At 42.8% G+C, this 26771-nt stretch overlaps 3 protein-coding genes across 9 annotated transcripts in view; all 3 read right to left on the bottom strand.

Moving 5' to 3' along the window:
- Window positions 1–1289: 1289 nt before the first annotated feature.
- LOC110978285 (uncharacterized) lies at window positions 1290–5626 on the bottom strand. Of its 2 annotated transcripts, none has more exons than XM_022233168.2 (4): window positions 5472–5626; window positions 4023–4513; window positions 3560–3668; window positions 1290–2685 (listed from the first exon to the last, which is right to left on the bottom strand). In XM_022233168.2, the coding sequence occupies exons 2-4, from the start codon at window positions 4504–4506 to the stop codon at window positions 2232–2234; spliced, it is 1047 nt and encodes a 348-aa protein (XP_022088860.2). In that variant the 5' UTR covers window positions 4507–4513; window positions 5472–5626; the 3' UTR covers window positions 1290–2231. The 2 variants fall into 2 exon arrangements, with proteins under 2 accessions (XP_022088860.2, XP_087004635.1); XM_087148509.1 differs by having other exon boundaries at window positions 5384–5493.
- A 473-nt stretch (window positions 5627–6099) lies between these two features.
- The window catches only part of LOC110978277 (uncharacterized), a 116533-nt gene continuing 95861 nt past the window's right edge, over window positions 6100–26771 (bottom strand). For 2 of the 3 annotated variants that reach the window (XM_087148506.1, XM_087148507.1), the window contains 6 exons: window positions 10651–10767; window positions 9830–10119; window positions 9507–9615; window positions 9093–9233; window positions 8535–8655; window positions 6100–8165 (listed from right to left, as the gene is read on the bottom strand). In XM_087148506.1, the coding sequence (XP_087004632.1) occupies window positions 7559–8165; window positions 8535–8655; window positions 9093–9233; window positions 9507–9615; window positions 9830–10119; window positions 10651–10767 (1385 nt within the window). In that variant the 3' untranslated portion in view covers window positions 6100–7558. Of the gene's footprint in view, window positions 8166–8534; window positions 8656–9092; window positions 9234–9506; window positions 9616–9829; window positions 10120–10650; window positions 10768–15822; window positions 16602–26771 lie in introns of those variants that run through there. The other variant, XM_022233155.2, reaches the window with a different exon arrangement.
- Window positions 16730–26771, bottom strand: part of LOC110978238 (uncharacterized) — a 29420-nt gene continuing 19378 nt past the window's right edge. For 2 of the 4 annotated variants that reach the window (XR_015428255.1, XR_015428256.1), the window contains exon 2: window positions 26151–26268. Coding sequence is in view for 2 of the 4 variants with exons in the window: in XM_087148503.1 (XP_087004629.1) it covers window positions 18493–20313 (1821 nt within the window). In the remaining 2 variants the exon portion in view is untranslated. Of the gene's footprint in view, window positions 20331–25867; window positions 26269–26771 lie in introns of those variants that run through there. The other 2 variants (XM_087148503.1, XM_022233095.2) reach the window with 2 other exon arrangements.

The raw sequence follows: 26771 nt of genomic DNA, 5'->3' as shown, positions 1-26771 counted from the left end.
TCAGTGAGACGGAATTCGTTCATCGACATGAGACCACCACAGCTGCTTGGTCTTGCATATGGGGCCAATTCAATTTGTGTTCTCAGTCGGGCACAGTTATTAAACTGGCATCCGGCACCCAGAGCATACATGGGCTGACTTCACCTTATGGTGGCCTCAACAATGCCATAAACATTGTTTGGATTTAGATTTAACTAAACATTTACTCCCGGATGGCAGTGGATATTTGTCGAATTATACAGGTCGATAAACGGATGATTTTCACAAAATACAAAAGTAATGATTATTGAAGTAATACACAAATGCGAAAAAAGGGGCAACACGGAGGCATAGTCAGAAGGCAGGGTCTCATGCATGAACAAACTCAAAATAAACTCTGTATCGTTATAAAAAAAGCCTGCTTGACTAAATCTCGACACCACCACCACGTTCAGAGATTTCTCGTGACCTGTGCTATGGAATTTCCATGTGCCGTGCGGCCGTACGGTGGCATTACTTAGCACAGAACCAAAATGACAATCAAACAATCTGACGAACTTGAAGAACGTAGGGGGCTAAAACGTAACGTCTATCGCCATTACCAAATACTCGTTCACTGTGATATAATTCAGCTGTTTTTATACTTTCAAATTGTCCTGAATGGCCTTTAACCTTAACCTTTCAACATACGTGCTGCATCACATCCACGCAGCTACTGTGTTGAGAAGAAAACCCTAACATAAATCGAGCGCGATGCTAGATCAAGCCGAGACTTACAACCCATGGGAATTGTGTTGGTGTTGCAAACAGCTGGGAATGCGTCTCTGTGTCTCGTCTGCAAACTTTGAAGATGCTATGTGGTATCGCCGGTCGACCTGCACGTCACGTCAATCATGCCACATTCTTGATGATGTTGAAATGTTCAAGTTATAGTGCCAGTATTGTGTGAGCGAGGTTATCTAAAATGAACATTCAAGCGTTCATGAAGTAATGAACTTGCCAGTGACGCATCAAACGAAAAAAAAATCTGCCCACGCTGATGAACACCAAACAGGCCTATGTAATGATGACATCACACTTTGTTTTCACGAATGCTTTTCTTTTGTGTTTCGAATCTATTGCCCTGGACTTCAGGAGAAAGTAGCAGTGTATAGTAATGACAAAATATTAAAAAAAAGTAGTGAATTTCAGTTTGCAAAATATCTACTCCAACTTCAAATTCTAAATTTCTTCGTGAAATTAACCTGGTACATTTTTTTCAGAAAAGCTCCATCCTTGATAATGTTTCATTCCAAAACATGGGAACCGTCTGAAAGTTTTTCCCGGATTATTTTTTTTTATTGCAAGCATTTTCAAGTTAAGTTCATACCTACCAGTGAATTATAATAGTTTGTACTCTGCGTGATATACATAAATATCAAAATGAAAATTACAACTTACAGCTTTACACAAAATCAGCTCCTGTTTGAAAAAAGTCATGAGAACTTACAAAACCAATTGGTGTATCAAAATATCGAGTTATATTGTAGGCAATGGCATACTTGCACTCTAGGAGCAATGTGCATTCCAAATGATCAATGTTAATCATATTCATGTAAAAGCCTTCTGATTCAATATTCAAACAATTCACCATATCACCGAATTCGAATTTAAAAGAGGAACCACACGATTTCTCAAAAGCGTATAAATTTTGTATTCCATTTCATTAAAACAATTGTGTAAAGAGTCCACAGTCGGGATATAGTTTTTAAAGGGTTCAATAATTGATCTGACTCAATTAAATTTAAAAAAAAAATGAGAGAGCAACATTTTTAGGGAGACAATATTTTTTTAAACATTATAAAAATTTACAGACAATTCAGAATAATGGTGGGATACCCATAGATTTTCATGTCGGTAACAAACGTTTCCACTGTGTCAACTCCTCTTAATCACCAAATCTACACATCCGAGTAACAGAAACAAAACTTTAAGGTAAAAACTGAGGACACAGCAACAGAAACCTTGAAATCACCGTCGCTAAAAATCTCACAGGCTTAGTGCCAGTTGGGACTGCACAGGTTTAGCGCACACGCGGTATAGACCTTGTTGGGTCACAGGGCGAGAAAAGTCCCATGTCTTTATCTGGGTATATGAGATTGTGCATGCAGTTGAATCCTCTGTTACAAGATCTTCTTGAGTAATCAAATCTCTGGTGGTTGCGTCGAGGGGCGGACTTTTGCGGCTCCACATTTGATGTCCTGACCCCTTTCTCACATAGAGTCTATTGTTTCAAGGGCCCCCTCGATGTCGTTACTCGTGTACGACACTCCACTCTGAGGCCTTAGGATGGCCCCCTTCCTGTCTGCATATTTCTTGTCATCATGATGAGCGCCATCAGTTGGACCCTCGTTGCTCAGCTGAACTTGAGATGGCAAGGTGGCCGTGTTGCTCTGGTCTCCCGCACCAGCCGTCTTTTCGGTCGGCTCTCCTGCATCGCCGTTAGGGCCAAGGGCGTAGGTGGGATTCTCGATCCCATCCACGTGGCTGTCTGGGCTGGCGGCTCCTGTGATGAAGGTGACGAAGGCTAGGTCACCCTCGGCGTTGACGGTGGCAGAGTTGGGCCGGTGCATGGACATACGCTCCTTAGGGTCCAACTTGTCCATTTCGTCCTGAGCGAAGGGGTTTCTGGCACCGCGCCTACGTTTTGACTTGCCACTGGATTTGCTGAGGAATAAAATTGAAGTTAAAAAAAAATGTAAGTAAATTTAAGGTAATTTTGTCCTGAACGAACGTTCCTTATCATAATTTGACATCTCACAGATTACAATTGCGAATATGCCTGTTTCTCTGGGCTTTTAGAAAGTTCAACCTTTCAGTTTAATACTTCCTTTAATTTTGTTTCGTTTTATGTCATTTTGCTTGGGATGGATGGGTGGTTGTTTGCTGTGGTAAACTGTTGCGTTACGATTACAAAATCTTTCAATGTCGGCATATGCCATGATGAAAGCAGACTCAACCTTCGACGCAATATGGCGCCCTCTGCTGATCAAGTATTCTAAAATGTCATACTACAATAATTTCCCTCTTTTTATACTAAAACCTCAGCTCCCCCCCCCCCCATTTTAGCGTTGAGCTTCACCGTCATTAATTAGAGTGGATTTCCTTTTTGGCAGTGTACCCTTCAGTTGAAATCAGATTATTTTTTGTGCAACAGAAACATTAACAACTTGACCCATGCGTTCCGCTCTTCCGGATCCAACTGTGAATGTTTGGAAAAATCCAAGCTCATGAAATGGGGTCGATTAAGAGACAGAGCTGACATTTGGAAAATGATCGATTCCTCTATATTCATTAGGAAAGGAGCGAGGATAACAGCTATTGAAGTATGGCAGACACGTACAGTAACTGCTTAATGGAGGTGGATTTGGGAGTTTATGGTCAATATCATAGAGTCTATTACGCAAAACGAAGAGCGCCCTCCGTCTATTGGGATTGCCAAACAGGTTATAAATGCGCCATTAGATTGCCTTCATGAAGTGGCCGTAACATTTTAATATGGAAGTTATCTGTCCTGATGTACTGACGTTGTAAACCTTACCGACGTAGGCACCAGACGCTGAGCGCGAAGATGACTACTAGCACGAAGAGGCCCCCCACGACACCAATGGCGATGTACACGGCTAGGCTAACGCGTTCAGGCCCTGGTGCTGTGAAGAGAAGAAACCAATGTCAAGTTATCTTGTCATTCAGGAGGAAAAAGTTTGTCCAAAGCAAAATAACACAAGCATGGTTTCTTGGCACTATAGTTTTGTTTGCCAAAACTGACATACATGCTTGGTCGCTGTTTTAATTAGTTCCCAAATCGACTGAAGTAACTTCTAGCTGTCACAAAGGCATTGCCATTAAAAAGAGGTCTTTTACAAAGAAAGGAAATGACATTACTTTGAAAAATGCTTGTGGAAAGACCAAAGTACTAGTACCCTCAAGTCTTGAAACGAGTACTTAAGCTTGCTACCAAAAATAACTACTTTAGGGTGGGAAAATATTCCCTGTTATATTACCCTCCTTTGTTCCTCTGGACGTTGTCAGCTCGCCAATCAAACCCGACGTCATCATTTGCGTCGTTGATGACATTGAACTTGTAGTTCCAGACAATATTGTAGTTGTACCACCGTCGTCACCCTTGTTGGTCTGTGACTGAGTCGACATTTGGCTCTCTGACGTTGGTGTCACTGTCGACAGATTCGGAACCATAGTAACTGTCGACACTGTCTCCGTTGGAAGTTCCGTTGTCGTCGCACTTGTCTCTGTCAATCCGGTTGAATTAGTCGACGAATTAGCCAGTGTTGTCGACACTTGTGTTGGCATAGTTTGGTTGTCGGCATATGTCTGATCAGTCGAGCTTGGTGACGTCATTTCGCTTGCTCCCTCGGTGGAAGCGGGCGACGTTGACAGGCTGCCGTTCACTGTGGTACTTGTGTCAGTTGTCGCAAGTAGCGACTGGACGGAGAGACTAAGTAACACAGCTTGGGCTATCATTGCCATTTTATATCTAAATGATCAAATTAAGAAAATGAACGATCGTGTAGCCGTGGATAAATATATCAGTATGGTTTTAATTGCAGGGTGATTCCCTGTATTGGAGAGGGTGAGGGTGCGACCGACAATATTGCTGCTCACTCAAACAATAATATCATAGTTCCGTTTTCTCTAAAAAGATCACGCACAGGAAACAGTCGTGGTCAACAATGTAAAAGCACTGTCATGTTTTGTTCGAAACAAAGCATGTTGATCAAAGATTGACATTATGTGTATAAAGGTAACAGCATGCATAAATGTATCATCCGACTGAGGGACTGAACAAATAATGGTGTGAAAACTGATTTTTCTGATCGATTGATTGAATTGATAGACTAAACTGTGATGATTGATTGATTATATTAGCTTTCGATCATTCACCAATCTGTTTTGTTTGAATGTTAAAGGGCTATGCACTTTTCATCTCAAGTGGACGCAGAGTCACCGTACAGGAACAACATCGAGGCTGCACTTGCAAGACCATGACTCTTAAGAAATCAAGAGCCGGTCGTTTTGCCTCTTTGCTATTCTACCTAAAATATTTCAATCATATGATTCAATCAAGAGAAATCTATATACAATATGTCCAGTATTTACAAAATGTCTCTTTCTCACTTGATATAACCCCTTCAATGCTACCAACTTAAGTTGATGTAAAAATAGCAGCGAGATATAAGCTACGCATAATACGAATGACTGCACCGTTTGACCTGTTGACAACATGCGGGTAGACCATCGTCGTGCGAACAAACCCGGAAGCTGGCTCCTGCGGTAATGTTACCTAGCTTTTGGTGTTTCATTACAAACACAGAGTTGCCTATTCGTTCAACAGAGTGTCACTTACCATAGCTCATATTAAATTGACGTTGGTCGCTAGAAAAAAAGCAGTAAAATGGAGTGATTATATCGGTGAGAATTGAAAAATCTTTTACCTTTGCTACTTGTCACTTGTACAGGTGGATGAAGAGAATGACGATGAGCTTATGCGCTACAACTGTACACCTCTGATTTCCTGGTTTGCTAAATCCCGTCATTATAAGTAAGAACGAACTTGCAAAACACCCTCGTCTAATTCGCATTTGACAGTAGGTACACGTACTAGCCTGACCTAATGCGCTTGTGAAAGAGATTTACGTTAAGTCATACCCACTCACACTTTCCCAAGCTATGCTGCTCACAGTAGCGCCACCAAAGCTCAGTCAAATGCGGAAACGTAAAGTTAAAAACACATTCCTTTGTTGTTGGTGCCTTTTGTGCTATTCTGTGGTCGTCGATTGTGATAGGAAAGAGAAAATGTCCGATTACAAAGAAAGAGAAACAAATAAGGCCCAGGGTGAAAGCCTTAACTTGTCTTGCACAGGTATACACATGCGCGAGACACAACACAACGAACTTCTGTTCGGGAAATGATTTGCTTTTGTGGAAAGGGTTGAGGAATGCCACTTTTTTTCAACTGTCTCCATGTTGACGCTGTCAAGTCCCTATCATGGTTAGAATATAACAGTTGCAAAGTGCCTGAGTCGACACTGAGCTCAAATTGTAGCCCATTCGTGTTCATTCCAAGAAAATTGAAACTTTTCTAGCAGCGGTTTTGTGGAAGACTTTTGTCAATGAATTCCAAAGTGTTGACAAAAGTGCATGGTGGTCCCTTCTAGTTCGAAATATTACAAGGAAAAAGACAAAAATGGTGAGAATTATAACTCCCGGAAACTGGATAGATATGTGCGAGTCTCTTGTTAATACGATCTGTTAACTAATATTCTTGAAAGGGAGAAAGGGAACAAGAACATTTAATTATTGTTTAAACTTGTCCTTTGTTCTTAATTTTATTCAGTAATAAGAAAAGCCATTTCCACAAAATACTGAAATACTTATAAAGAAAACCAAAACTATTTCTTCGAACAAGGAGATGAACGAAAAATTATTAGAATTTTTAAATTTTTATTTGTAAAAGGGTTCAGCCTGTTTTTATAAACATGATACTGAGATTCGAAACTAAAAATGATGATTTTCCTCATCTCAAAACTTCACGGGGAAATAATTATTACGCGTGTTAAGGCATGGGTTTCCATTGACATATTCTTATAATCCCGGTTTACGTGAAAGCAAAGGCCACAAAGGAAGGACAGAATTGACTGAGACTCGTCAAAGTACAGATAGGCAGACAAATATACAGGTAGCTGTTGCTGACAGGTGTTAAAACACGTTTAAGAAGGAAACGAAAGGTTTAGATGTACATGTAACACTGCCTGACTGACTTTCTACAATGATTAAAACTAATACGCGTGATATGATACATTCCAGAGCGTCAAAACGGGGTGTATTCAAACGGTATGTATTTACAAAATATGTTCAACTGGAACTCTTCCCAGGGCTATAGGAATCGTTGGAATCTATCAGCAAATCCAGTTTAGTTTCATTAAAAAGAAAAAGGGAAAGCTTTTCGCGATTAAAGGGAGTAAAATTTCCGGGCATGACTCGACCCGACATCCACGTCATGAGGGATGGTGGTCGGGGTAAAGACTTGGCCCGAAACTGACAATTCTCGACTGTCTTTGGTGGATATCTTGTCACTTTTTTGCAGTTGGAGTAAATGTATGATCATATAATTTTTTTCTTAACTGGTTTAGGAATAGATTTTCCCTAAATTACAGCTCCCCACTAAAGCAGGGATAGAAATTGTTGAAGTCTACATGCTTTTGAAAAAGATTATGCTAGGATTGAAACGTAAACGTCAGGTCCTTGAACTTTTGTTTAGGCCACTGTGGTCAGCCAACAGTTTGCAGTACTATTTGTGATTTAGTATTTGCGATTTATTTGATTGGGATGGGAATTTTTCAGCAGCATGCAGGAATGTACAAAGTCCACTCTGCCACTTTTAACAAGTTTAAACTTGTGTTGCCATTTTAAACAGCATTCATTAAGTATAATACAAAAAATTTGGTTTTCACATACTTCCGTATTTACATATTTAAGCTTTTGTTCCCTCAAAAATGGGGGGGGGGGTGCTGGTTGCCGACTACACTGAGTGCACACGCTGCCTAGACTTAAATCCAGCCGCCGCTTTGCTGCAGCCGAAGCCTTTAAAGGCGTTACTTAAGCCAAAGCGTCCGCCAGTAGAGTCAAAGCTACTGATATCGGAGGTGCGCTCGTAGATAATGTTCTCAACCCAGCCGCTATCATTTTGACTGACACTCCCCTCGTCACTGAGGCTAGGGTAAAGTTTATTGATCGAGGAAGCGGTGATATGAGACCCCCCGGCAAGCGTGTTGTCGCTGCCACTACTGCTTTCACTGCTGCTGCAGATGTCCCAGGTCCCTGTGCAGGTCGTGGTCATTGTCGTACAATTACCGATTCCAGGGTCCGACATGTCGCCATCCAGGTCCAGGTCTGCATCCGTGATCTCGGCGTAGATGCTGGAGTGGAGACTATCACGCATGCTCAGTCGGGACAGGCAGCTCGACAGGCTCTGGATGCGAGAGAAGCTGGTGTGACGGTTGTGGTAGATCAGGCGGGGGTGAGGGCGTTCTTTCATGATGGCCATGGCGGACACGGAGGTCGTTTGGTTGTACGCCTCTTTGCCTTTGATTTCTTCGTAGTCGTGGCTGAAGTTAAATCTGCGGAATCTACAACACAAGGTTTGAAACGCCTCTCATTCTGGGTCGTATTGTGAGAGAATTTCTCGATTTTAAAATAAACTAATCACAAAAAGACTGTAACAATCTAGGCATCATTATTACGAAGCCGGGAAAGACAGAAAAAGGCTATCATTCAAGTGGAAAGGTGAACATTTAGAGAAACTGTACATTGACTATTATCGGCCCAGTGACTGTGTAGTTACGATTTGTTAAAGAGAGTTTTCATGAGACTTGGAAGATACACATATTCCAATGGTGAAAGGTCAAGTTCCTACAACTTTCCATCAGGATAAAAGGTTAGTTATAAGTACTCAAGGCTGACCAAGGTAGCAGAACAGCGGATATAGAATCAAGTACCGTCTCTTATTTCTTGTGAGGGACAGAAAGACAATCATAAAGATGACCAACACGATGACAAGCAAGCTTGATGACGTCAGCGCCAGGACAAAACACAGAGAGACGCCCTCATCGTCCGAACCTGCATAGGAACCAATAGTCAAAGCGTCTCCCATTCAAAGACAGACAGGTGGCAGTAAATGATCTGATCACTAGAAATACGGGGATTGGAGGAGCTGCAAATAGACACTGTGTTACAGACCATATTTTACATGATCCGCCTTGAGCAGAAGCACCCCTCGTCCGTTGAAAAAGAGCCATGCTGGTCGGGAGTGTTGACTGCAACGCCTACATTTCAAAGTCGTTTGAGAAACAGCGAAGTGCTGTTCCTACACTAAAGGAGCCGATTATTAGGATAACTGCGCCCTCTCTTGATTGCGCTTGGGGCTCATAGTGGCAACAGGCTCTCAAACTTGATTGCATGTAAGCCTGGGTTAGGTAAGAACAAGGTCCAGTTGAGTTGGTAGACGAGGCAGTCACTACTTATAAAACGGTCATGAAAGCATGCATGTTTTTTACCCGTCATTCCTTCCTGCGAGGCGCCCTCTGTGTGGGATGGCCGGCCCCCTACATCTTGTGACGTCAGACTAGGCCATAATGTAAGGGCATCGTTTGCCCCGCCTTCTTGGCGACCGCCCAGTGCATTTTGCTGTGCTGAATCTGCAGGGATGAGAGAAAAAACGAGCAATTGCCTCTGAGATGATGTACCTAAAACATTAAGCTCTCAATCCCAGCGTCTGCACCATTGCTCCCAACTAGCAAGAGGAAAATAGTTGGTAAACTGTACCAAATTTGTAAATGAAAATACAACTTATACCTCTCTCTACAATTCATTCTCAACATCAAAGAATGGAAGCTTTGAGTAACGTCTTCGAGCGAGAAAATCTTTAGGGCATGTTGACTCTTAACTTTTGATGGTCAGCTGTCACTTACCATTGACGCTTGTTTGAGGTTGGACTGGATACGCATTTAACGTGAGGATGATGTCATCAACTGCTATGATGCTCCTCGTAAAGTACCCAACCTCTGCCTCTATCACCAACTATTCGTTAAATGAGAAAGTTATGTAAATTGCATGCAAGAACTTTAGAATACGTACCGTTTTTCAAAATAAATGTAATAATCTGGGCATTTCATTTGGAGATTGGGAAGACAAGAAATCTCAGACAATCGTTCTTGTTCACAGCTGAAACATCTCTCTGCCAGCGTATTGTACAGTGTATAAATAGTCATCTACATGTCTTTCTCCGTCCTACCTGAAATGGAGCAAATACGTCAATCCTTCCCTCCAGTGTCGTCCACGGCAACTCGGTCTTCAGCTCGCCGAGTATTCGAAAGAACGGTTGGTCGTCACGTCTACCTCCAAATACCTTGGTCGTAGCGTGCACGCTGATCCGAAGGCGGCTGCCATCCCCTTCGGTCTTGAAATGCTTAAACTGGAGACTAAGCAGAGACGGGGTCGTGACCTCGTAGACCGGCGAGACTAAACGAGCAAGGCTCCCCGGACGTAGACTGGTTGCGTTCCGGAAGGCACAAATGTAATTATCTTGAGACGAGGTGAATCAAAGTATAAATTTCAAATTTCAAATTACGACATGCCAGAATCATGCATAGGAAGGCATTACCGTACCGTACTGATGTGAGCTTGGCTTTGCATTTGAACGTTCGTGGGACGGAAGAACATAATTTGTGGCTCGACAAACTTGACTAAAACCTCGGATTATAAAAATTCGGCAAATTCTCTGACCGAATTAGCAGCTTATCGAAACTAAAGTCTCTGACCAAATGTGAATAAAACAAAACCTTTCGTATAGGCTCTCACTTTGGACAGCTTTGAACAAGGATTTTGTCCAGAAGGGAATTGGGATTTATAGACCATTTTGCCGTCCATTATTTTGTAGCAAGTTCTCTCCTTTTTTGGGCAGAAATCCATCCCAAGCCCCGAGAAGTCCTGGTCGGGAAATCGGGATCGTCCCTGTTGTTACCCTAGAGGATTATTTGGCGCCAAATATAACCCTTCACTGTCAGGCTGGAGAGAGAGCTATTTTGGGGTCGGGCCAGACACAGTGACACATACTTGGTTTATATTGCAGAGTTTCCCAAACACCCTGGCTGGCCATCGACCAATCAAAATCATCGGTTGGGTCCTGCTTGTAGCCACAGAAGTTGTCCTCAAACTTGCAAGGTACAGTCTCTGCAGAGAGAGAATGGATGAGCTCTCTATAACTCGTTCTTTGTCTAGGATTTTGAATAGGTCGGGCGTGGAAACCCGTTGATTAGATTGACTCACCTGCGTTCAAGTATCGATCTGTGTTAAACCTGAAATTATCAATACTGAAAAACGTCGAGGAAGGGGGTAGGCGTTGTGAATTAGAGAAACCTTTAAACTATTAAAAAAAATCATTTTCCTTGGGTCGTGCACACCAAATGCTACATCTTGATCATACAAAATACTGTTTTTTCCTCCTTCTGTTTTTGATGCACATGCAACTCCGCAATCTTTTCCATAGTCTTCTATCATTGTAGATTTTCTTCGTGCCACGCACATAACTGATGTAAGCTTTGGCCTGTCTCAGTAATTCCTGCAGCGTCTCGTGGGACGAAGAAACCGGACGCTACCCTCTCTTCAACTTCCACTTTTATCGGCTGCTCTGTAAACTCCAATTAAAGTTGATTGGTGCATGTGACCCCAAAACGAAGCTTCACTGGAAGGGTGCTGGACCATCGGAAAGAATTAGTGCTGTAATATTTCGTATCATTAGCACATTTTCAACCCTGCTTACAGCTCTATCATCGATGTCAAGTCAATCGGAACTGAGTGATAAAGTTGATTTATTCCAGGGCACCAAATAGTTAATCAAACCAGTCCCACTGTTTTTCACTGAAAAAGTATCTCGCACAGTCATAAAACTGCATGAAAGGGCATTTTGTGTTATGTAAGTTATATTACGGTCACCTGCAGCTAAACTTTAGAGGTGGATGTAGTTTTTAATGAAAGCTGGGGCCTGGGAAACAGGGCCATGAGATATCAGAATTAAGAATAGGGTTAGATCTACGCTGGGATTACAAATTCTTCGAACAAGTGGGGTTATTCCCAACCACTTCCTCTAAGCATTCTTTTGAGTGGTATAAAATCTAAAGACCAAAGTTAGTCTTTACTGATTAAAGGGCAACAAGTGCCAGAAGTCAGATTTCCTTAGACAGAATGTGAAAGAACCTTGAATGTCTTTCGAGCGTTCAATTAATCTAACTTCCATCTGACGCCATCAGAAATCCTGAGGTTCACTCAAAAATTTTTCTCCAGCGGGACATAGTTGCTAATGGCTCGTTAGACACGCTGGCAAACCCAGCTAACCATCCAACCTTCATCCCTTGAAGTAAATCCACTAAAACTACAGGGCACACCGGAAACCCGGTCAAGTAACCACTATTTCATAAGACCCATTGTGCATGAAAATGACACCTGAATGTAATCTTCCCCTTTGTCAAACATACTACCTCAAACTGAAATAGGTCCAATCGGGTGACACGTGTAATAAATATCCCGAATGAAGGATGTTCTGCACAGCTTGCTTAAACTAAACCAACACACAAGCAACGGATTTTAAATGAAACTTAGAAATGCGACGGCATGGCTATTTTTGTTCCAAGATTCTATCAAGTAGGGAATAGCCCCTTCTGATACTGATCACATCTCCTGGGGACTGACTATCAGGCAAATTTCTGGGTAAGACGAGGACTTGACAAGTTTAGTGAAGTTTAGTTCCATTTCCTGTGATTCATGGTAGCGATTAGGACCGCCTTCCGCTGTAGCCAGCACATGAAGAAGGTAGACCCGACCAGTAGGAATATGCAAAGTTTCGTCTAAAAGACGATATGAACAACACATGATCATGATCACGAGGCCACTTAACTTGAATTCCCTAAATTATCCATGCATAAAACATTCTTGTTTGTCTTGTTTGAAGTTGACACACTAACGAGGCTCGAAGACTTGTTAACTTTCTTCCATCATTTACACCAAGTGTTGGAAACTCCACAGAACATTTCCTGTTAAGGTTTATCTTGAAACACTACAGAAAATTCAACATGGACATATTTTAATTTAACTTTTGGCTGCTGGGGTTACTGATTGGACGGAGTCATGAACATGCCCCGAAAAATCGAAAGGCAGAAGATTTCATCGTTTTCTAGTTTATTCGAGCTAACAGTTGTAGAAATATTTGGTCACTCTTTGTCGACTGTAGAGGAAACCCCGAAGCCAAACAAATGCGTCACAGGACAAAGCTTGTGTGAAACACTCCTCTTTTGACTCAGAAATCACTTTCATGTTCTCTTGACAAATCCACCTGTTGAGCACTTATTCCGAGACCCCCTCTCGACTACAGGGTTCCTTTCTGTCAACCTGCCGGCATCGGGCCGAGTCACCCATCCCAGCAAGTCCAAGGTCAAGCCCAAATTATAATGAGATCGGTTTTTTTCCACAGTAGAGGGAAAAATGACCGAACAACCGGAAAGCATGACTCAATTCTTGTCACTAAGACCCTGCACACGTGTTCTCCCTCTCACGTGTGCCTACAAATCTTTTTCAACGGACCCCGAAGTTCCACACTGATCTTTAAACTTAATTTAATAAACGTGTATACACTTAAAACAGTCGTCACTGTCTCTTTAAAAACTTCACTACTTAAGAACAAAAAATAATTAAAAAAATGTTTAAAGGATATTACTCTCAAGGACGACAAACCTGAACCATTCGCCACCTGTGAACAGCAGAGGAGTGCAAATTCAAAACTGCTTTATGTGGAACAGTACAGACCGAGACATTTCACTTCTCTGAAGCATTCGGTAAAATTTGAACGGATATCAAAACACATATCATGCATGACTGTCGTAACGAATTGAATTGGTATTCCAAATGGCGATCACTGGTTCTTTCCGTTGAGATTTAGGGCCTCACGTTGGCAAAAATCCGCAGGAAATAGACCGTGGCAATCGGTGCCTTGGATTGTCGCAATGTGGGTGAGTTCGTCGATTTTTAATTATTGCAAGCAACTGAAAGGAAGAAAACACACTGCGCGGGGGGGGGTTGATCAAGATAAAGAAGTCAATACTTCTTACCTTTATCGTTCAAAGTCAAACTACAGATGAAGGTACGACTGTACGGCTTACGGTAGGCGTCTTCTCTAAGCAGATTAAACCGTAATCATGCATGGTAATTTTTGAAACGGTTATTAAGCTTCGCATAATTCTTTGCAAAAAAAATTAAGGTCGAGACTTTTTATAGTCGAAAAAATTTGAGCATCTTTACTTTTTTTTATTCCCTTCTTTAATCTCGTAAATCTGTGCCAGATCATATCCAAAAATTAAACCTTCGGATACATTTCCATGAGATTATTATGACGCAAAATATTTTACGTCATCCTTTTTGGAGTTCTTTCCATCCATATAATCCCCTGGGACGGGCTGTTGGCAAAGGTTCGATAAAAGTAACTACGTGATAAGCGGACAACGAGCAATGTTAACGTGGCGTGGCTATAAGAGGGACTTCTTTCGCGGGATTTCCAAACTACAGAGCACTTTCTGAGACAGAGTAACCATCAACCAGGGGGAAAGTGACAAAGGTGGGCCCCATTTGTTCTGGCAAGATTTTTTTCCCATGGGGAACAAAATCAGAAAGATCGCTTGGGAAATCATAGATTTTAAGCAGTAGTGTGCGTTCCTGATAGCCACGTCTGTGCACATCAAAGGGAGGAAACCGTGCAATTTGAACAGCCAGACCTTTCGACAGCAAAAAAACACCCCCTTGCCTCAATTACTTATCAATAGCAAGTGAATTTGTTTCAGTCAGTCGAAATGTAATGACACACCTAGTCCCTCTGGAATTCATGCTCTTTCTTGACAATGTTAAAGCAGTTTTGGAATTGCTAGTTTGCCACACAGAGCATCAAAGCGAGGTTGAGTTTCTCTAGCTGTAATATATTCGTACAAAAAGAGTGTTAACAAGAAAGACGCGACAACCACGCTCTGTTGGTGCAATCTTGGTGTGCGTCCGCCCACGCTGTCGTAATTTGGACTAATGTGGCTCTAATTTTTCTCAAGTTCAGAAAAACCCTTGGGAGATTTGCTACTACGCCCACTATGTCAAGAAGGTGGATGTCAAAGCAAGCAAGGATGTATATCCTTCTGTCAGGTCTCCGCAAAGACCACGATACAAAAAACTGTGAGAGCGCATAGAGTGTATTTTTACAAACGAGGACGCCCCACGATTATTGGAAGGCAATCAAGATGTCCTCGATTGGCAGCTGATGTCCTCGGGTGGCCGTCATGTACAGACCAATTTACATGAAAAGGACGAGTTACAGGGAGCTACAGCATAAACAAATGCCACTCAAAGGACAAAGTGAAGAGATCCTTGCACATCAATTAACACACCTGTGTCCTAGAGGGGTGCTCTGTTCCAAAGCGTTTTAAGGACGACATCTGTCTTTGACTAAACCATCAGAAAGGTAAAGCCTATCATCATCATCTTTAGTGCCTCTTGTTTACCGAGCGCTACACGGAAATATAAATTACACTCGCATCATTGACCCCTAGCTGACCCGCAAGTCGAGACACTTCTCTCCCTCCGGCGGGCAAGACAGGCAGTGGACATTGAGCAGCTGTCTGCTGCGGCAGAGTTTGTAGTTAAGGCGGGGGATCGGGACAGGCAAACTTGGCGATAACACTCGTCAGAAAGAGGGTAATCCGGTACACCCCCCCCAAAAATGATTGCACTGAAAGGCAACTATTGAAGTTAAGTATGGCACCTGTTTTTCGTTCGGTATGCAGATAATCTCGACGATTACAAGAATACCCTGAAATGTGGCCACTGATCCGAAAGGAGATGGAGCTAATGTCTGTGCAATACGGGACAAAGAGAACCTCAGTTCGATTATATTAATTTTTTTCCTCCTGATTTCAGGTCACACCCAAGAAACCCACAGATGAGGGTTCATTACCACATTTAAAGCAACAAGAAGAGATCAGAACGCCACCTTGAGAACCAACAGCTCAATGAAATCACACATTTGGAAAGTTTGAAAATTTGTTTTCAGTATACCTATTTTGTTGTAACATCATTTGGGCGAAGTTGGGATAAAGTTCGTAGCTTAAAGAGTAGCGTAATTAATTCAGGCTTATGTGGCTACGTAAATGTATGTAAATTAACCATGAACACAATTCAGCTTGTAAAACTAAGTGAGCTTACTTGTTGGAATGCTGTGGCACTCCCGATGCTCGATGATCCAGAGTACAGTCCACAGAATGTACCAAAGACGTTTGGAGTCCATGACGACATGCGTAGTACTCCAATGACATCGCTGGATATCAAAACTTTAGTTTAGTCCGCAAAAAGAAAACTTAAAGCCCACAGAACATTCACCGTAAAAAGTGGCGTCTCGATTGCTAGGTTCAACAGATTTTCCAGCCATTCGAACTTTTGCTGTAAGTAACGCGCATGACACGCAACACGACACGACCAATGCTGGACTTGCCATCCGAATACCGTGTGATTTCAACTTAGCCTTGGGAAAAGGCATTAGTCAGAGATACAGTACCGAGGTCCCTTGCCCTCATGATATGAAAGCACGTTCCAGTTCACGGATGCGTCAGATCAGAGCACTGCGCTTGACTATGAGGCCTTTTTGGAAATCAGGGGACCTTCCTTATGCAACCATGGAAATAATTGGCTGCTGGGGATTTTTGTCGCTCAAGAAAGCCGCTGTGTTGTCCACTGCTGTGAGCCGGTAATTGTATGTTACAAACACGTAGGGAAAACCGTTCAATAAATGTCCCTGAATCGTGAGAAAAATTGCAAAATCAAATCAACCATTTGATGTATAATGTTCGTGGGAATTCCATGGAAGTATTATCATGACAAAGCTCCTTCAGAAAGGCCGAAGGTCAAGATGTTCTGACCTGGACAGCGAGCCTGAGACTAAGTAAGGGTGTTTTTCTAATGCCACCATCACTGATTATTCCTTTGCGCATGAGTTGAACGCATACGATCGCTGCGCACATGCGTGTTTTGAAAGCAGCAACGCACACTTCAGATATTCAGAACGTCGCAGACACGTTACAGGCCGAATGATGCAACTTGTTTGGAACGATTACGGTTTTCCATTGACAAAATAAGCTTTATTCCCATCACAAAACTCAGCGATAATTTGAAGCAACATTACAAACGGCAAGAGACAAAGACAAAATGGAAGGAAGTGAAGTTGAACATGAATAAAGTTAGCCGCGTTGTCTTTCAGCTAGCGATCTTTGTGAAGCCAGGACAACATTTTGTCAATCAATGTCTTTCCTGGACGGCATTTACCACCCCTAGGAAATGATTCATTCTTTAAAGTATGAAGTACGACTTTTTCAAGGGCATTTTATATCTTCAATGTCTAATCTGAAAAAAAAAAGATTCAGGGACAAAAAAAACCCCAAAACCGGTGTAAGGATTGCCAGAGTGTAATGATTTTGACAAAAGCAATTCCGTGATCCACATTTTACTGATGTTTGTTTTTATTCTAGTCTGAGTTTCGTTGGCAGCAAAACACAACGAATATCAACTCCAATTCCTGCCATTGTATTCCGTCTCCTTGGGAATAGTTCTCTCTCTTCGGGAAGGACAAGACAGGCAGCTTTTAGAATACCATAATATTTAAAATTCCATAATATTTGCATTAAACAAGCCAAGCTTTCACTACACTATTCAATGCTTTGAAATGGGAGCTTAGCAATGTTGACACAAAGGAGAAAACTTCAGGAAAAAACACTTACCAAGCATCATTTTATTTCCCGATATAATTAAAAGTGCAATGACTTGGGGTACTACCTTTAGCTATAGGTACATGTCTAATTACAACGCTTTGCTTATGACTCAAGGAAATCGTTTGTGAAAAAGATAAGTAGTGTCCTTTTCATTAAGTGGTTTTCATCGACATCCCTGCTTTAGGGTTTAGAGCACATACACAGAAGCTGCAGTTTTATGGCATAAAAAAGTCTGGAAATCTTGTGCCTTTTTGGACTTTATCTTAGGTCTCAAAGCGTTCAGCCTCTAAATACCATGTGGTCTTCATAACAGTCTTAGCTTCCTCAACGGATGAGTGTTTTAAATGAAGTAACCAACATCTTGATTCTCTCGGCAGGCTCGAAGCGAGACCCATCCATCCATGCTCGGAATCAAGCAGGCAAGACTTCGATTGTGTCCTTCATTCCTCGAGAATGGCAATTTGATACATTTACATTTTAATTTGAACGCGTCACGTTCAGCATGGTTACTACCCGGTTAGGTATCTAGGGCTATCCACTCCAAAATGTCTGTACCTCACAGAAAGAGGGCGTTCTTCTCATTCACAAGAACTGCAAAATGCGTGTAGTTCCGCAAAACTGGCAGAGCAAAGGCAGACGAAGATAAGTGTCGCCTGAAATCGTACTACGACACATGACTTTGCCTACATGTATCGTTGCACAGGCGGTCCACCGCGCGGCGGTCGCTGCTTCTCCTAATCAGGCCAGTGTCAATGCCTGTTGTATCTCTCATGAGTTAGGCCTGACGCCAGGCTAGGGCTGTCTGTTAACAGAGCGATTAGGAATTTTAGTCAATAAAGCAGTGGCAAGTTCGAAAGTCTTTTTTCAAGGCTGACGGCAATGCCAGCAGCAGATGTCTGCACTTTAAGATCCTCTCGACTTGCTCCAAAGCTGAAAAAACAATCAGTGTCCGTGACACGTTTTGCCTCAGTAACTGTCTTTATCCGTGTTGTACTGAAAGGTTTGCCTGGAGAGCCTGTCAGGGAGGATTTAGTCAGGTTGACTCTGATGTAGGTAACAGGCCATTAAGATGTTCTGTCCGCCCACTAGTGCTCATTTATTATTTCGATAATAGTCAGCTGGGCATGAGTTCCGATTCGGTGAAAGCGTCCGAGGTGACGCTCTTCAGCCTCATCTGCCTCAGGCTGACTTGTCGACGGGTGCGGCTGGATATGCAGAGGAGCGTCTCCCGCATCTTGGAGCGGAAATTGTCCGAGAGGAAGGCGTAGAGGAAGGGGTTGATGGCGCTGTTGGAGAAATAGGCCAGGTAGGTGAAGGCGGTGACCAGGGCGCCCCCTTCCGACTGGTCACTAAAGATAGCAAACAGACTCCAGACGGAAATGAGCTGGAGCGGGAAGAGGCAAACCGCAAAGCAGACAACCATGACAACCAACAGGCGGATGACCTTCCGACGGGCGTGCATGACCGCCTCAGCGTTCCGCTTACGTTTGCTGGGCGTCTTCTTCATACACTGGCGGGAGAGAGCGTGGGGATTTGCTCGGCCGTAGGTAGGTGAGGCTTGCCCGCTGGCAGCGGCAGGCTCATATTTCCTGTTGGCTGGCCTCTTGTCCCCCTCGGATTTGCTACCCAGGCGCGACTTGAAGCCACCGTAAGTCCTACCAGGATTAAGATACTGAGAATTTTCTTTGTCGGTGTCTGCAATTCCTCTGCCATCGCCGCTGGGGGCGCTCTGATTCCCTTCGTCTGTAATTTGGTGTGAGTTAAGCTCATTCTCCGATTTTGACATTGCCTGGTGGGATCCGATTCCGTTGGAATCGATGCCAGTCTTTTCGGTTTCGATCCCGCGTGCCTCGTACCGCGTGCTGGCTGATTTGTCGCCACCTGAGCACAGCAGTATGTCGTTGCAGGACCTCCACAGAACCGCAGTATTATTCGATTCCACGGTTTCAGTCTGCTCGATGTCGGTCTCCTCCGGGTAATCTATGAAAAACGGGCCGATTTTCTCCTGGACGTCGCCCCTGTTGATCGGTCTGGACGGCTCGCTGCTGCAGTTACGGAGCAGTGTCTTCCGTGGTGTGTCGTCACTGTCACTATGAGCACTCGTGCTCTCCCCAGGGGGAGGGGAAATCTGACGACCAATGTGAATTCGCAGCCCCTCTCCTGGGGGCACGGGGCTTTTCTCTTCCACGCTCGAAACGGCTTTATTCCCTTTGTATGTCACTTTCATATACGTTTTTGACTTCTTGCCACTCGGGCCTGGCAGAGCAGACAAAGAGTTATCGCCCGTTCGGCTTGGTGTCCAAAGTCCCCAGCCAATTCTTGTGTATAGCACCAACATGATAACCAATGGCACCAAGTAGCAGACGAACAGCATGGCTATAAACTGGATTCTGGCGCCATTCTCTATGTATTCGGCGGTCGCCCCACAGTACATACCTTCCACGTAGCCTGGTAGCACGTCGTACGATATGCACATGGGTATACTGAGGACGATGCTTAACAACCACACGGCGACCACCACACCAATCAGCCGCTGAACGGTCAGAATCCGCTTGGTATGAAAGGGATGCAGTATGACGATGTAGCGCTCCATGGAGATGACCGTCAACATAAAGATAGAAGCCGTGGTCGTCACGGTGAGGGTTGCCTTGTGGGCCTTACAGATGAACACTCCCAACGACCAGTTCACCTGGATGAAGTAGAGCAGGGTGGGAATGATGCAGAAGAGCGTCACCAAGAGGTCGGACACAGCCAGGTTCAACAGGAAGAAGTTGGTAACAGTGTGCATACTGCGATTGCGCACGATGACGTAGACGACCAGCAGATTGCCAATCAGGCTTACAATAAAGACGGGCACAAAGGTCGCTATCAGGATGTCTTTGACCGGATGTTTGGAGTAATAGTCAACGTGTGACGCTGAGCTGTTACTGTCCATGTTGGCGCTCGTCAGCTCTGACAACAAATAAGAGAAAGTTATTGCATTGGACGACAAAGATCTCAACAAGGTAAACTCGCAAGGAAAATTGATTGCACTTCGGACGGTTTTTTACTTACTGTATTCACAACGGACTGAAATTCGACACCCTAACAACAATGCAGACAATAATTATTCTGAAATGCAAAATTTGGCAGTTCTTGAAGCAAGCTCTTGAATTTCAATTCTTTTCATAAACCACTGGAACAGTGTAACGATGGGATAGCTCGATCTCCATATTAATGTATTATTTCATGTTTATATTAAATATAAAAAATGACGTAATATCCACGAGACGGTTAAGGTTGAGAAAAATGCAATCAGATAAGGTATCAGCAAAAGAAAGGTGGGCTTTGCCTTTCCAAAAAAGGAGCCACAGGCCACACAATCACTAAGAAGAACAACTACTGATATTGAACAGTGTTCAAAATACCAAGAGAACTCGAATATTAGCAAAGTCCATTCTTTTGTCTGACCTCCGGAACCAATGTAAGTTAGCTGAGACTTGGGAAGGGGTAAGGTTTCGAGCTAGATAAACCGACATGCCTCGCTCGTGTTTAGTCTCGATTGCAGTCCATCTGCTCCCTGCCAATTTGTGAAATCGCAAGGGTACATATTTATCCCTACGCTGCTCAAATTTGCCGTGGACTTGTCCAAATAGGCCAATTCTAATTCCGAATTGGCTCCGATAAAATCCTCAGCGAAATGAGATGTGGAAGAAAAGACTGGAGATGTTAACAATACGTGCTTTTTGGTTCGGTTTGATCCCAACATGACCTTTTTACCTCATATTTCTCGTGTTTGTAAAGTTTCTTTTTATCACATCTTTAATATTCGGAGAATTCGGAAATATCTTAGTCGTCACGCCGTTCAGATATTAATTATGGTCTTGTAATGGGACGTATTGACTATTGCAACGGTCTTTATTATGCATTACCGCAAAACGCTGCTGCTAAGCTTATTAAAGGTAGTCCACGTTTCAGCTACATCAGTCCTGTTCTTTGTGATTTACATTGGTTACCAGTCAGATTATAGAATCGATTTTAAAATTCCGCTACTGTCTTTCAAAGCCGTTCACGGCCTTGCTCCAGTATATCTTTACGATCTAATTAAGATAAAGAAAAGGTCCAACTATGCCTTGAGATCTAACAACGAGTTACTTTTGGTTCCACCACATGCGACTAAAAAGAAACTTGGCGACAGATCATTCACTGCAGCAGCCCCTGCACTGTGGAGCCAATTGCCCAATGATATATGAGCTGAACAAGATTTTAATCGTTTTAAATCTTTAGTTAAAACGTTTTTATTTACGAGAGCATATTCGTAATCTTTTAATTTCAGTTTGAAGTTTATAGATCTTATCTGTAATTTCTATATAATTAATTTTGTAAAGCGCATTTGATCTTAATTTTTAAGTTAATTTGCGCTATATAAATTAATAATATTATTATTATTTGATTGTGGAGTGGTGAACCACAGAAAGGGCAATTAAAGTGGTGATTGTGCGATTTCGTCATGGATTGAGACTGGTGTGAATAACGTAAGTAAGATAAAATCCTTTAATGTATAAAAGGTTACCAAGGTTGCTGTCCTGTAGTACAAAATTCTGCAAGCGACTTTTAAACTTCCCTAAAAAAGGATAAAGTTTGATTAGTAGTTCTGACGGCATCTGTAATATCCAGTTCTAAAGTCCTAATGACCGCTACGGGTATAATCTACTGAGAACCACCTGCACAAGAATTGCTTCTTCGAAAGCTTGTTTGGAGAACCGAGCCCATGGCATCTTGAATTGCCATAGTTTTGATTTTTTTATCCCCTCGACATTCCAGCTCTGCGGGTTTTAAATGTGAAAATGAGTCTATGAATGGCATCTTCGGAACGCATAACAGAGGTGCAAATTGTATATTTCCATTATGTCTTGGGGAAAGCTTATGGGTAATTCCAGAAATTAGTTGTCAAAAAGTGTGAGATTTTGTGTCTCTGTTACATCTGACCTTTGGTATTTGACATGGGAACATTAGCGGAATTGATTTCAAACTATTAATACTTGTTTGGTAGGAAATTTGCATTAATTCATCACTCCTGGAAATTAGAAATGTGTTCTGAACTTACAATCTCATATGTCAGACCTGACACTGACACGAAAAAAATGTACCCCTAATTTCCGGAATTACCCTTATACAATCCTCTTTTTCTGCAAATGACTTACTGATCTCAAAATGATCAAGAGATACACAATTAACTAACGGTAGTTACTTGAAAAGGTTTTGCGTCTTTTTTCTCTGTATGTACATACAGTTAAGCGTGAAGACAGCCTATTGGCAGTGGTCTTAATTCTGAACTTATTGGCCGTCCTGTTTCTTGGCTTTTTGTCCTCTTTGAACGCTCCAAGTGCAGATTGGCTCGCTGTCTTGGTGGCTTGGCCGAAATTGGCACATCAGTGGCACATTCAATTTTGAAATTTCCGTCGCTGATCAGCGCAGACAACTGAGTCTAAATTTAACGCGAGCTCTCGTGGAGCAAATTCAATCTAACTGATCGGACGAAACGTTGCAAACTGTTACAACTCTTCTGGAAAATGAAAGCGCCCTAATAGTTCTCGCAAATTATAACTGCGTGCACGCTGTCCATTCTACAAAGAAAATGGTTTCACAGGCATGCCATTCCTTGTGAATTTTCTCACTCTAAGTCATCATGAATAGACTTCACATTTAGCAGTTTCAAAAATCCACGAAAAGGCACCAAGTTTGGCATCAACCATAACCATAACGGCCGCGAAAGCCAATATTCAGAATTCTACTTGAGATCGGGAATTTAAAAATGTTCCTCTACAATTTTGGCTGCCTTGCGATGCTCCAGGGGTCGCCATAAGCGTTGATCGTTATCTACAGGCAGAAGGAGCCTGGAAGGATCGGCAGAAGCTAGAACACCTGAGGTTCTCTGTGTTAGAATGACGTTAAGATGAGAAGGGGACATGTTGTCGTCTGTCCTCCATCGATCGACGTACAAAAGTGACTGCTTTTCCCAATCTAAAATTACAGCGCCAGACAGGAAAAGTTAAAAATGCGAAAAACACTCTCTTTCCTTCACAAAAAAGCAATTTATCACCAAAGAATCGAGGATCAAACCAAATCAAACAATGATTCTGGGATTGTTGACTTTTTTCGCTAGTCACACACACTGACGATCAAAGCCTTCGATCTGTGTGAGCCGCCCTGGGACCGGCATATCAAACAAACTGCATTGATTAACACGTAACATGGTCTTTTCCCCGTTCGTGATTTAAACATGGACCGTTGGACTCCACGGCACTTACAGCGAAATGAAATTACAACAGATGTTGACTTTTCGTGAGTATGAATTTTTTGTCTAGAAAAGGCTTCAGCGAATTTTTTCAGGTTTGATATATATACAGGCCGCCAAAGGTGCGGTTATGTGCTTTCGATGCTGTGTGTGCAGGTAACAATTTGCACCAAAAAAAATCCAGTTATTGTGGACCATTTTATCAAACAGTCCACCTCAAAACATTGAGACTGAATTGAGATTTCAGAGCAGGCGTTTTACAGGCCGTTTCCTATCTCTATTTGTCTTAGTTCTGAATGGTGAGTTGAAAAGTCATATCTTTTTGACTTCAACTAATTCCTTCTCCAAACTGGATCAAGTAATAGCTCGATAAACATTATAACCACCATTAAAAACATTTCAGTGTATAAAGACATCCACAGCCGGAAGGTGAGGCATCTTTTTTCGCCATGACAAAATCATGCACCCTTTGCCCGATACCGTTGACGGATCTGATGAATGGTCCAACCGAGAGGACAATTTCTGCAGCTCAGACTTCAAGGAGAACACCATCTGACGTACATTCAACAAACAACGGGTCGGTGTCAAGAGTGAGGCATTATATGGCCTTCTGCGGAGAAGATTAAATTTTGACACCAATGGCTGATCGAAGCCGCAGTTTGAAGAATGACACTGGTTTTGGCAGCGAGCCTTGAGTGTTCTATTCCCTTTACGCCCGTTCAATGTGCGTCAATGGCAATGCGAACATGTAACATGGAAACGACATTTAAACTTGAAAAGATGCAGATGTTTGTTGGAACAACTATTTCTGAACGCATTATTCTCAATCGCTTTCTCCCTTCTCTGCTTCATAACATTTCCAAAGAAGCAAATTGAAAAAAATCCCATATGCCGTTGATCCTTTCACAAATTTCTGAACTCTGATTTTACCCCGAAACTGCAAATGACGTCGCTCCCACGACGGCCATTAATAATAGCAGACTGTATTTATTCTGAAAACACCGACGTAAGAGATTCTCAACCCTCGGGGAAATCAGGAGACATCTCGGCTGGGCAAGGGTGGAAAAAACTAATCAGGAGTTTTGGAAACGAGGGGCCCAGAGGTGCAAGTGACTTGTGGGCATAGGCCCAATAATAGAACAGTTGGGTCAAAAGTTGTTCAAATGAAAACTCCAAAACTTTGTTGCCCTGACGTTTGAGTAGAGAGGCTGCGCATGCGCATGTCTCTGAAAAGGCCACTCGTTTGGCCTTGTCATGCAGCCTGGGGACAGAATCGTCAACGGTCCCTTTACATTTTAACTGTGTTCTGACTGTGTTTACAGAAATTAATTGACCAACTAAGACAATTCAAAACGAAATGTCCAATTGCATTTCGGTAGATAATGAAACCATGTGTAGTGTTGGCAGAAGCAATTCAAAGCTGGCATGCAAATGAAAGTTTTTCCTGTTTTCTTCCATTGGATACTGGGTAAATTTCAAAAGCAAAATAAAACCGAACAGAAAACCGAATACAGAAAACAAAGAAACACCGATCAGCCGGAAATTCAATTAAAGCTCTGCCCGGTGATATAGTGGGGAAAAGAAGAACTTAGTTGCTCTTAACAAGAGGTGCGAAAATGTCCTCTACAAATTAATGTAGCTAATAGCAATTTAGGACAGGAAAAGTCAGGATTTTGCCAACCATACAGTCTAAAGTTGATACCACGCAGGAAGGAACTTTCTGAGAACTTTATCATCTTTTAAAAGAGGACGGGCTACATAGTTGGAAGGAATTTGGGTGGCGCACACCTGCGATAGCTCAATAAGACGCTTCAAGCTGCCTTTTTGTGGAGAGAGTGCACCTACTTCAGCGCGCTAGTCTGATTTAATTTACAATAGCTAAGCCCAGTAGAGGATATCATAAACAGACGAACGGATGAGAGCACAGAAGTGACTTTAAAAAGGAGCTTTTCTTCAGTGTTTGTGGATGTCTTTTTGGGAGAGAAAGATCCATGCGCAAACTCCATGCAACAAATTACGGCGTTGTGAACTAGGGTGCCGATGTGATTTCTGTAGAGTTCAAGGAGGAGGAATGGGTTATGAGAAGTTGAAGCGCCGGGTGAGTGGCGTTAGAAAAGGTGTTTATTGAAACAGAAAAATGAACACATAACATACGTCTAACTGGTTGGTTCTCATTACTTCACATGTTCAATCTGAACGAATTTCAACATACCTTCTCTGTTTATTTCGATGTCTATTTTCACTCGACAACTCGTCCAGTTCTTTACTAATTATAATCGTTTATCCACACTCCAGCCCAATTTTCCCCTAGTAGCCGGATGGATCTGGTCTTGTGCAAGCGACCTCCACAGCCTCCTCAATGATCGGGTGTAAAAGGGCTCCCTCGTTACAGAGATGCTTGCACGGCAACACGCCCAGCGGAGGAGAAGAGCATCCTTATTGACGAAGGTCCACTCGTTGAATGACGAGTCGCACACCTCTAGTCCGTCCCTGCCTGCTGCACGTGTGTGGACACGCGATATACGTGGGGTTCCTCGCTTGGTTACGCTCATGCACGCAGAATCTATAGCGTGCCAATGGCAGATGACGATATTACCTGACGAACGGTTCTGCCTGGAAAACATAAGGCGGGAAAAAATCCAAGATGTTGAAGAAGCACGGATGCGTGAAACGACAACTTAAGAGGACGGGCAGGGTTGGTGAGGAGAGACGGACAGCGGGCGAGGGAGATGGATATAGGATGAAGGAGGCATGTTTACAGCGATCTGTATTGATCTAGGTCATCGATTGCTGGGGCATTTACAAGACCCGAAACAAGCCGATAGTCCAGGGTACCTGCCCCGGAGCGCGGAAACCGAGCAAGTGCCGCTAAATTGCCTTTCATTGCAAGCTGTGTGCAGTACGGCGCGGCGTGTAAGCCCCTAACCCCCCGGCCTTTTTTTACTAGCCTGGTTACGTCAACAAGAAACGAAGAAAGACAAAGAAGGATTCAGAGCAGAGATTCACTAGAAATAATAAAAAGGGTAGGTTAGGGCCTCTAACAGTAGCGATTGTTCTCCAGAATTGGTTGCATGTCTCCTTTTCACTTTTTCTTTCATGTACTACTGTTTTGCTGT

This window comes from Acanthaster planci, linkage group LG18, assembly GCF_054643075.1.
Source record: "Acanthaster planci isolate LZ-2023a linkage group LG18, COTS_SCS, whole genome shotgun sequence".
Taxonomy (NCBI): Eukaryota; Metazoa; Echinodermata; class Asteroidea; order Valvatida; family Acanthasteridae; genus Acanthaster; species Acanthaster planci.
This window is presented reverse-complemented; position numbering and strand designations above follow the sequence as displayed.

Excerpts from the sequence above, each read along its gene's own strand:
- LOC110978285 (XM_022233168.2), bottom strand. The coding sequence starts at position 4,506 with ATGGCAATGATAGCCCAAGCTGTGTTACTTAGTCTCTCCGTCCAGTCG. Across the intron at positions 3,669-4,022 it reads GTCCAGAGGAACAAAGGAGG|CACCAGGGCCTGAACGCGTT; the intron begins GTAATATAACAG and ends TTCTCTTCACAG. Across the intron at positions 2,686-3,559 it reads AGCGTCTGGTGCCTACGTCG|CAAATCCAGTGGCAAGTCAA; the intron begins GTAAGGTTTACA and ends TTTATTCCTCAG.